This window comes from Priapulus caudatus, unplaced genomic scaffold, assembly GCF_000485595.1.
Source record: "Priapulus caudatus unplaced genomic scaffold, Priapulus_caudatus-5.0.1 Scaffold606, whole genome shotgun sequence".
Taxonomy (NCBI): Eukaryota; Metazoa; Priapulida; class Priapulimorpha; order Priapulimorphida; family Priapulidae; genus Priapulus; species Priapulus caudatus.
Genome location: NW_014577667.1, coordinates 184,301 through 195,066, shown reverse-complemented (window position 1 = coordinate 195,066; position 10,766 = coordinate 184,301). Strand labels below are relative to the sequence as shown.

The following is a 10,766-nucleotide window of genomic DNA, read 5'->3' as shown; positions in this document are numbered from 1 at the left end:
ATGTACAACATACAAGTTGCGTAGGATTGCTATGCCACAAGTGCTGGCTCCATGTATTCCTTTTTTTACCCGGTACATGGGAGAGGCTAAACGAGTCATCTGCCCGTGTATCCACGGTACCGTATGCACAGCATATCTTCAACATAAGATGAATTGAGCTCGAGACCTGAGGGTGCTAGGGTAAGGCACATTTGTCCCTCCTCACACTACATGAAGATTGGGCTGATCCTTTTCCCTCTGCTGCTTCAAGTACGCTGCTTTGTAGCTTAGCTTAGCATACAAAGAGGGCGTTTCTGCTACAAGCAATGATTATGCCGAGCTTACCCCGTGACCGACTTTTGCACAGCTGTTGAACCAGAGATTGTTCTCTCTGTGGCCTCTCACTGCACTAATCTTGTTCGAACCCAACAACCAATTGCAGATACGCTACAGCTATTGATTCAGTTCTGAGGCTGGCATTATTTTACTTTATTCTCCACTACGCACTTCTGGCGCGGTCAGCGTATTGCAATGACCCTGTTGTTATTTGATTTGCAGTGTACTGTATTCTGGCCTATGTCTCGAGTCAGCAGTAATCTCGCAGCAGTGTCTGCCCGGTATCTCTTTGATTCAAGGAGAAGTGGAGGGTATGGTCTCCATGTCATGGCCTGGTTGACTGGACCGTCGACTGTGAACGATGGCAGTCATTGTATTGTGAGCTGCAGCTGATGACAGTTTGTGATGCATAGACTCAGGCGTTCTACCGGCAAGGGCGTAAGATGTCCCTGATATGCAAGATGTGGCGATTAGAGCCCTGTGGTCGCTTTGGATGGCTAGCTCTCACTTGGTGCGGAGTATGATGCTTGCCATGGAGAGGGACGTGATAGGAATGGAAACTCTTTCACTTCACACGCTTGATGTCGTTATTTGGCCGACAGAGAGAGTTTACTTTGCTCATTTGGCTTGTTAGGCTCGCGCTGTGAAGTTTTGTGAAGTAGTTGAAGAAGGAAATTCCTTTATACGTCTTCCTCCAGTATGAGGATAGTCTCGACAACACTGTCTTCCGCTGCCAACCTACCTGGCGACTTAGTGCGCCACTATTCGCTGTAAGAACCACCCTCTCCACTCGGTCTATGGCTTGGCGAGTTGGTGTGTTGTCCGCGCTGTCGCCCTGTTTTCGTCACAGAACACTTGACCTGCTCTCCCAGTGAGACTTACCTTGCACCAGGACAAGGCGCTGAAGACAGCTCGAAGAACGATTTTGAGAACGAGTTCTCATGATGAGGGAGACATGAATCGTCAGAATCTGCAGGCTTCCGACATAGTGTGGCAAGAAACCTCCGATTCAAATTGATCTTACTCTTTGATTCTAAATTACTAAGTTTACAGAATTATTGTATTGCTATTGGTGACGTTCTAAATGTGTTTTAATAATAGTGCGTAGTATGGTTGAAATGATGAGAAGTTTTTATGTTCGAGTTATTTGTTATACAGTTTATACATTACCACTTCTTAACTTCATGATAAAAAGTTACAACTTAAAAATAGTATATTGGTTATCATGTAATTAGTTGTTTTGTTACGTTACACTACCGAGCGTATGGTAGCCATCTTGGATATCCTGGTCAAAATGATATTAAAACTCGTAAAATGATTGTTCAGTCGCGATCCCTCATGTTGATTTTAGTGGATGAAAAGGTATTTTATACGCTGTAATCTAGGTGCCCTGCCGTTCAAAAGTTAATTTTTCAGCTGGTGCTGGGGGGTCAGTTCTTGGATAGTTTGTTCAAAATGATGGTTTCATCACTCATCTTCTGATAAGTTCGAACATGTTTCAGCCAACATTTATGGTGATATCTAATCTCAAGTGCGTAGGGTTGGTCACCTGCTGATTCAATCAGGCAGTTTATTCTGTCACGCATTACCTGATCCTCCAGGGCCACCGTATGACTCTTGAAAGACGCCCATGCATGATCATATGAAATGAGCTTCAGCTTTGATTCTGGACGCTTGGCCGTCTCTGTCTTGCAGCACCAGACACATTTTGTTTTATCCTGTATCACCCCTGTAGAAGATCGCAGGCGTTTGGCTGCTGGAGGCGCAGTCGGAAAAGGAACCCGAGACACAGATGATGACTGAGCATGGCATTCATTTCCCTCTCGTTTTTTCTGTCTTACGGTGGCCTGTTCAAGTTTCTTCGCGCTTGATAAGTTCAACCTACATGTATCATGGACACGTTGTCCGATTGGACCTTTACCCCAATCAACGGTTGCATGGACGTCTCCGAACTTGTCAAGACCGCTCCATAACAGGGCCTTCTTTTCGAGACTATACCATCCCTCTGTAGAAATGGCATCAGTGGCTTCATCGCATAGTCCTCCACACTGTAGAACACATGGAACTGTGGACATTGTCACAAGAGCTTTGTGCTGTTCATACACTCTAACCAACCTCTGGAAATAGACATAAATAAGAAATGTTTGACTATATGATATTATACATATTCATCCAAAGAGTGGACTGACTAAGCATAATTTGCTCATTAGTTATTTGAAGCTCACATGGTTGCGGGGTTCTTGTTCCTTTTAAACTATATCGTCTGAATACCTCGCTTCTGTGACATTATATTACGTCAAAGATGACGTAACCATGTGATATTGACCTTTAAGCGATCAATAACTGTCCTCAATTGCATTAAAATAGCAAAGAATAAAATTATGTTTACAATTATCTAGTATCGTGGAACAAAATTGTGTCGCGTATTAGCTTCCGTAGTTTAGAAAAATGATAAAATCCCAGATTTATATATTGCGGTAAAATACTAAACATAAATAACTATATTAACTAATTTCTGTACAAGATAACATCGTGTTTTTCATGTTTCATACTAATTATTGTAACTAAAAATCGCAAAACGTGTTGATGTTTTTATACGTCATCATTGTTGTGAGTGATCACAAGGGCGTCTAAAGTTAAGTTTTATACATGTTTGATAATCAGGTCAAATTGTGTAATATATTTAACAAGAACATATGTTACTCACCTCTTATTTATCAGATGTTTTTAACCCACCATACTCGATTATTTTATTGATGACGTCACATTTTTCATGACGTTTCATGATGTTTCAACATGGCGCTGCACAATGTAAAGCAAAACAATATTGTACCTGAACAGAACTAGACTATATCGCTATTACCAACGTTTGTGTACACGCTATTAAATGTCTACGATTACATAAAATATTAAGATCCAGATGAATCTTTCACTGGATCTTGCTTTTATTCCACTTTTAAAATGTCAAATTTAACATGGTTAGCTTTCTTCCGGATGCGAGCATCTGTTTCACTTACACTCTTCACTAATACTATCAGGTGCGGCACTAAAATAACTTATGTTTTCGCTCCAGCGTATGGCAGCCATCTTGGATATCTGGGTCAAAATGATATTAAAACGTAAAAGTGATGTCAGATTCGGATTCCTCATGGTTGATTTAGTGGAGAAAAGTGTATTTATAGCTGAATCTAGGTGCCCTGGTTCAAAAGTTAATTTTTCAAGATGGTGCTGGGGGTCGTCTTGGATAGTTTGGTCAAAATGATGTTTTAGCATCAAATTGATGTCAGAATCAAAATCCTCGTGGTTGATTTAGTTGAAAAAGTAATTATAAGAATAAGTATGTATTTATACTTGATTCTAGCTGCTCTGGTTCAAAAGTTGATTTTTAAAAATGGCGTCGGCGGCAATTTTGGATTTGGCCCCCTAGCAAAAAATGCCTGCATTTTTGGAAGGGGCCGGGTTTCTAAATTTTTTATAAAACGTCCATAGAAGTCAAATCAATCGTCAAAACATGTTAGCCAGAGAATGGTCACGGGATTGAGGTTCTGGACCCAACTATTGTCAATGAATGACGGAAACATGCGAGGTTTCCCGAAGCTATCGCCAGAACGAGAGACAGTCGCAGTACTGACTGATCTGTAGTCGGTTTTCGGCGAAAATACCAGATTTTCACCGCTCATTATCTCAGCGTAGGGGCATCGTAGGGACAAGCGGTTTGTTTTATATTAGCAAGGTAGGACAGCTGATCAATAATACAAAGAATCGTCAAAATAAAACGGAGAAAGTTTATTAATTCGACTAATACTGCAACATGGTTTCAGCATTTCACCGTTGTACACTCTCCTTCTTTATACGCTCTTGATGTATATGTATATGTGTGTTAGCGTGCATGCATGCGTACGTACGCATATATACATGTACATGTATATGTATATATGTGTGTTAGCGTGCATGCATGCATGCGTACGTACGCATATATACATGTGCATGTATATGTACATGTGTGTTAGCGTACATGCGTGCGTACATACGCATATATACATTTACATGTATATGTATATATATGACTCAGCATAGTTACACAATCTTTACTACTACCTGCCATTAATGCCTAGGGATAGAGTATGTACAGTAGTTAGTCAAATCTTCTCCAATATTACCCGAGGAAACTCGATCGTGCAGCCACACACGCGATTCATTACGCAGTTTTGACGTGAGATAGAAACCAAATGTAAAAAAATTCACCCAGCTAGTGAAACGCGCAGGTCACATCAAAGGCAGCGAATGTACGTATATTGTGCAGCAAGGCTGTCAGGCAGCGTAGGCTCGCTCGATATAGTGTATATATCTCGGAAAGCAAACACGTACACGCACACACATACACACACGCACGCACGCACGCACGCACATACACACATGCACGCACACACACACACGCACGCACACACATACACACATGCACGGACGCACACACACGCACGCACACACTTACACATGTACACGCACACACATACAAACACGCACGCACGCACGCACACACACACACACATGCACACGCACACACCCACACACGCACGCACCCAAACACACACACACTCATGCACGCACACCCACACACGCACGCACCCACACACGCACGCACGCACGCACGCACGCACGCATGCACACACACGCGCACACACACCCACCCCCATGCAACGTACGTCCGTGCGTGCAATCTTCTCACTCTTACCGGCTCCGTGAGGCTCGGGTCCTTCTCTAGGAACTGGACGACGCAGTAGGCAAGCTGCGGGTGGTAGACGCTCAGCGACTTCACTTTGTGCAGTGGCAGCAGCACCTTCAGCAGAAACACCTTATGCTCCTCCTTCAGTGGCAGCGCAAAGCCGTTGATTATACTGCAACAGAGACGATGCGCCGCAGCGGCACATAAAGCTGTCGCGCAGGTAGTTGTAACGTCGTCATGTCGTTAACCAGGAGTGTATAATATAGTCTATATTATAGTTTATACACTCCTGGTTACCGGCAGAGCACCACACTCGATTTACAATATGGAAATCCCCCCCCCCCCCGCTAGCGCACACATGCAGAGCAGTGACATAAGGTAAATGCACTGCAGTGCTATCAGAAGTGTCATAATGTCATAACAGGATGTAATAATAATGTGATATTAATGTAATGTAATAATAATGTAATAAGGATGTAATGTAATATGGATGTAATGATAATAATGTCATTTGTCATAATAGGAGTGTCTATACTATGACACTCCTGGTGCTGCTATCTGGTTGGCGTATGTCGACGATGGGATGAAGTGATTGTTGTTGTTGTTTTTAAGAAACAGAAGATTAAAACAAGAAAATTTACAAGCCGTTTTTCCTGTGTGAATAAAAGATTTGCAACTGCCCAACTCCCTCCCGTTAGTGAAAGACACTCTGCATGCAATGCCGAGCACTCTGTAAGCTGTGTCAGCAAAAACCTCCATGGAACAGACACCTGTTCTTATAAAGGACACTTCAAGTGTTTCGCTTGTGAAGCATACTATCAAGAGCTAATAATACCTATTATTACCTTAGTATTATTGGCTCTTGATATTGTTACACTGTGAAACCAGGCTCCATAGAATGGACATGTGAGCTATAGAGGACACTTGTAACATTTCCCTTGTGCGACACATTATTACACGGTGAAACCAGGCTCCATAGAACGGACATGTTAGCTATAGAGGACACTTGTAACGTTTCCCTTGTGCGACACATTATTACACGGTGAAACCAGCTCCCGTAGAACGGATACGCTAATAATATAGGACACTTTTGGGGATTTCATCGCATAACCATTAAAAATCCGGTGGCAGAGCACCTGCCTTGTCAGTAGTAGCCGTAGCATTATTAAGAATTTTCGACGATGCCGTGAGAAACGTTCTGCACATGCACTTATGGATTACTCAACGTCTGCGAATATTATAAATACAGCTCCATTTGGACAGCACAGCTAATGACATCACACAGCCTTAATGAACACAGGCAGCATCCTGCGTTCTGCACGCTTGCAATAACCAAGCTCGCATGTTCTGTACACTGTACAATAACTTCCTGCTGCTAAAAACTAGTTGCTATGGCTACCACAAGCACGGTTTTAACCCAAGGTACACAGTCGAAAACGGCAGGCAATTAAAATGTACCCTAAACCTAAGAATTTGAGAGCAAAGGGCAATGTTCACTGGAAAATGCTCTCACCTGCCTAGAATTTCTAAGAGTTCTGCTACGCCATTGTGGTGCTGTGTCTCATAGATATACCTGAAAAATATGTTTGACATATACCACCAGGAGTGTATAATATATCTATATTATACAATCCTGATACCATCTATACGTATATACATCTGTAAAGATCAATTAGACAAGAGGGAGGAAAGGGGGTGAGTGAGCGAGAGAGAGAGAAAGATGAAGAAGGGAGAGAGAAAGAGAAAGAGAGAGAGAGAGAGAGAGAGAGAGAGGGAGAGGAGGAGGAGGAGGAGGAGGAGGAGGAGGAGGAGGAGGAGGAGGAGGAGGAGGAGGAGGAGGAGGAGGAGGAGGAGGAGGAGGAGGAGGAGGAGGAGGAGGAGGAGGAGAGAGAGAGAGAGAGAGAGAGAGAGAGAGAGAGAGAGAGAGAGAGAGACTGATAACTTCTTGTGAAGGCAAACTCACCTATAAAATATGTTATTGATTTGTTTTCTGATATACGCTCGTAGACCTAGGAATTTGCCGTATATTCGATGCAGCACAGTTTTCAAGAAATCCCTCTCCCTTGGGTCTTCACTGTCAAACAGGTCCAACAACTGCAGAAGAATGTGTCGACAAACAGCACATTAGCTCGCCAATCGCACAAATTACGCGAAAGGTCTACACGAAAACAACTAACAAAAAGTCGAATGAAAACTTAATCGGGTCGGTTAACGATTGTTAATTATTAATTAAAAATTTATTAATCACACCTCGCAGCATTCGGGTGCCACGGGCTCTCCCGAGTCGCCCGCCGCTGCAGTACAAGTGTTCGTTGCAGGTCGTTGAGCAATGTAGGGGCACGCGTGTTAGCCGATGAGCAACAGCAGCATGCTCGTATCTGTCACGCGAGCACATTTAACTACATGTCCCGCAGCATACATCATACGTCCGATAAAACATGTCTAAAGACGTACAGGCACGAAACAGAATTGACAGGCGACGAGTATTTCAGTCTAGTAGTAGACTATGGGGGCCCAAATGGTCACTGAATTCTCCACCAACGGCTAGAAACGTGATCATCACGAATTCTGATGTTTTTCTCTCATAGCACTGAACATAATAGCCATCTGGGCCACGGTAACCTATAGTGACGAACACGCGGCAGTCTCCGAAAGTTTTGCAACAACAAAAAACAACAAAAAACAACAACATAAAAACAAAGGGAAGCCAACCGTTCCTTATGCTCAATTAATTATGTACTAATTACAGTGATTGATTACAACTCGTTATGTCGTATCGGAGCAGAGCCGATGTAGTTGTATGATGTATGTATGTAGCCGATGTATGTTGAACAGAGCCGTATATATTAAATTATTACATATATTAACTGGAGGTAATTTACCGGATGTACACTATAATGTAATATAGTAACAGCGACGTGCAATACTGTGAAAATGAAACCATACTTGGCCTGTTAGTTTTGCCTGCATTATAGTTAGCACCACATTAGCAAGCCGTACAAAAGCACACGTGTAAATTTTAACGCCTGCTAATATTATAAACACGAAATAATATCCAATCGATCCTAGAATTTGTTTCTCCCCGCTTCACTCTGAACCACATGTATAAATCTGCTTTCACTCATCCAGCTAAAACCTTACATCAGGGATAAGAACACAGAAGTTCTTGCCCTCCAGAGATGTCGTTAAAAAATGAACACTGACATGCACACCATCGCAGTCTTCATTAAGTGAGATTAGAGACATTTTAGTGACTAGAGATAAAAATGTCTCGGATTACGGTTGACGGTAGCGGTCACCATTCGGTTAAAGCCCGGCGCACACTTGAGTAATTTTACTCAAGGAAAATGATGCATGCGTCAAAATACTCACGTGTGCGCCGGATTTTATCTGGAGGATCGCCGGAGTTTTCTGACGAATGCATCAAGAAACTCAATATCAAACATGTTTGATAATTTTTGACTCATGCGTCAAAATATTCAACGTGTGCGCGCTAGCTGCGTAAATTTATTCAACACTGGTACTCACAGCGCATGCGTTTAAATCATTTTAAAGATGATTGCGCCCAGTATTGACTGCGCACAGTCACGTGATCTACATTACCACTTATACCTTGAGTAATTTTACTCACGTGTGCGGCAGACGCTGAAAATATTTCGCGTGAGCATGCATCATTACTCACGTGTGCGCCGGGCTTAACTGCACGCGCGCATAATTCCGTAACGCACAGCCGTATGCGACTTTGAACGGGCGAAATTTCAATCAGGATAAATATCCACGAATTAAACCGCGAATTAAAATTTGTGGTAAAAAAGTAATAATTCAAAATTTGGTTAAATCCGGATTGGACGGTAATGTCACGGGGTCGTCTGAAGGCGACAGTAAAGTATCGGATTTGCATAGAATCTCACCCGATTCGTTTGCTAGCTATGATGAACATTGTGACAATCTGGCAAACAACATCCGCAAACGTTGTTTGTCATTTAAAATGAGGGAACAAATCCCGATTCAAAGACCGGTAACTGCTCCCGTGGGAGATTCGACTCCCGTAAAAACTCGCACGATGCACTCAATCCTGCTGCGCGTATCACAGGATGCTCTTCTGTTCCGATTCCACGGATGGCATCACGCGAGAACGAACGAGAACAGACGAGAGGCGAACATTTACAAGGATAATACGGACGTGATGTAAGTCTCACTTCAATATTTAGCATCGATACATACTTGCAGTACAAACTTTTGGTCTATATATCGCTTTGCTATGTTCGGCTGAAAGTCTGGTGATTCCAGAAACCGCAAGAAGAACTCATAGACAATCTGAAACGAAACAACGTGTAATGCATAACTGCACTGTACTAGTTAACTAATTTGACACTATCGACAATATCCTTAAAAAACATAAACAAGCCGCGCTATAATACTTTTATATATTTTATAAAAAATTCTTTCAAAGAAAACAAAACAAAATTCCAGACAAAAGTGACAACATTTAGGATGTTGCCAAACATGACATTTCACTGCCACGTGCACACGCGCGCGCGCGCAAGCACGCACACATGTGCACGCATTTGTTAAAATTGACATTCGTTAAAATGCTTGTCAGGTTTCGGACAACACGTAGTTGTTGCTAGCCTAGACAAACAGGGAAGTGCCAGTGGCGTTCGCCAAACAGGTTTTTGCGACCGCGCGCTATTTTCTACACGTGTTAGGTAGCTCGCACTTCGAGGTACGCCGACCAACGGCCAGTCCGCGATGGACGTTGCAGGATACTCGCAAGAAATCGAGACCGAACACTGCGTTTAGAACGTATAATGTAGAATAACAATGTCACATAACGTGTACACACACCGTGAACGTAAATAAACAGCAAACTGCACTTTAAATTCATTATTGTACGTGAAGGCTGTGGCTACACGCGTCTATCAAAGTCAAAAACGATAAAACTCGCCGCTGACAAATACATAAACTCGGGTTCGTCAGTCGACACAGTTTCGGAGGATCGCAGTAAAAGAGAGCCGATGCAGGTCACGTCAGAACGCTCAGAACAAGAGAACATCGCCACAATGACAACCACATAAATACCATTTAAAACACTCGCCCTAGCTTTACAGTATGCCTTTAAAATAAAAAAAGACATATAGCGAAAATAATCCCGAGTAATTTATGTATTATTATATATTAATGTTTTAACCTGCTCTACTCGATGGCGTGAAAACGCAAAACGATTGCCACTTTCACCAGACCTCGCGTTTACCAGTGCAAACTTCAGCAGGAATCTAAATTAATTCTGTTTTTACCTTCCACGCGAATTAGTGACAACGCGAAAACAAAACAATTGGCGCATTCACCAGACTCTATACGTTTGACAACAAAATGCCATCTTCGATAGTAGATCAGGTATAACATTAGAGCTATGTAACAGTGGGTAGCATGCCCATCGCTGTGAACAGTGCGGATAAAAGCCCACGCCACAGTGCGACGCCACACTGCGACACCACACTGCGACACCACACTGTGACACCACAGTGCGACACCACACTGCGACACCACACTGCGACACCACACTGCGACACCACACTGCGACGCCACAGTGTGACACCACAGTGCGACACTACAGTGCGACACCACAGTGCGACGCCACAGTGCGACACTACAGTGCGACAGTACTCGCAGGCACTGCTAACGGACTCTCGCGCGTGAAAACCTCGTAGGCAAATGACAGCAATAC

The 10,766-nt window shown here is 43.0% G+C and overlaps 1 protein-coding gene across 1 annotated transcript in view; it reads right to left on the bottom strand.

Moving 5' to 3' along the window:
* The window catches only part of LOC106812077 (serine/threonine-protein phosphatase 2A 56 kDa regulatory subunit delta isoform-like), a gene marked incomplete at its 5' end in the record, with an annotated part of 41,640 nt that overhangs the window by 27,124 nt on the left and 3,750 nt on the right, over positions 1 to 10,766 (bottom strand). The window contains 4 exon segments of the mRNA XM_014815845.1: positions 5,048 to 5,210; positions 6,552 to 6,611; positions 7,002 to 7,132; positions 9,263 to 9,355. Coding sequence (XP_014671331.1) covers positions 5,048 to 5,210; positions 6,552 to 6,611; positions 7,002 to 7,132; positions 9,263 to 9,355 — 447 coding nt within the window.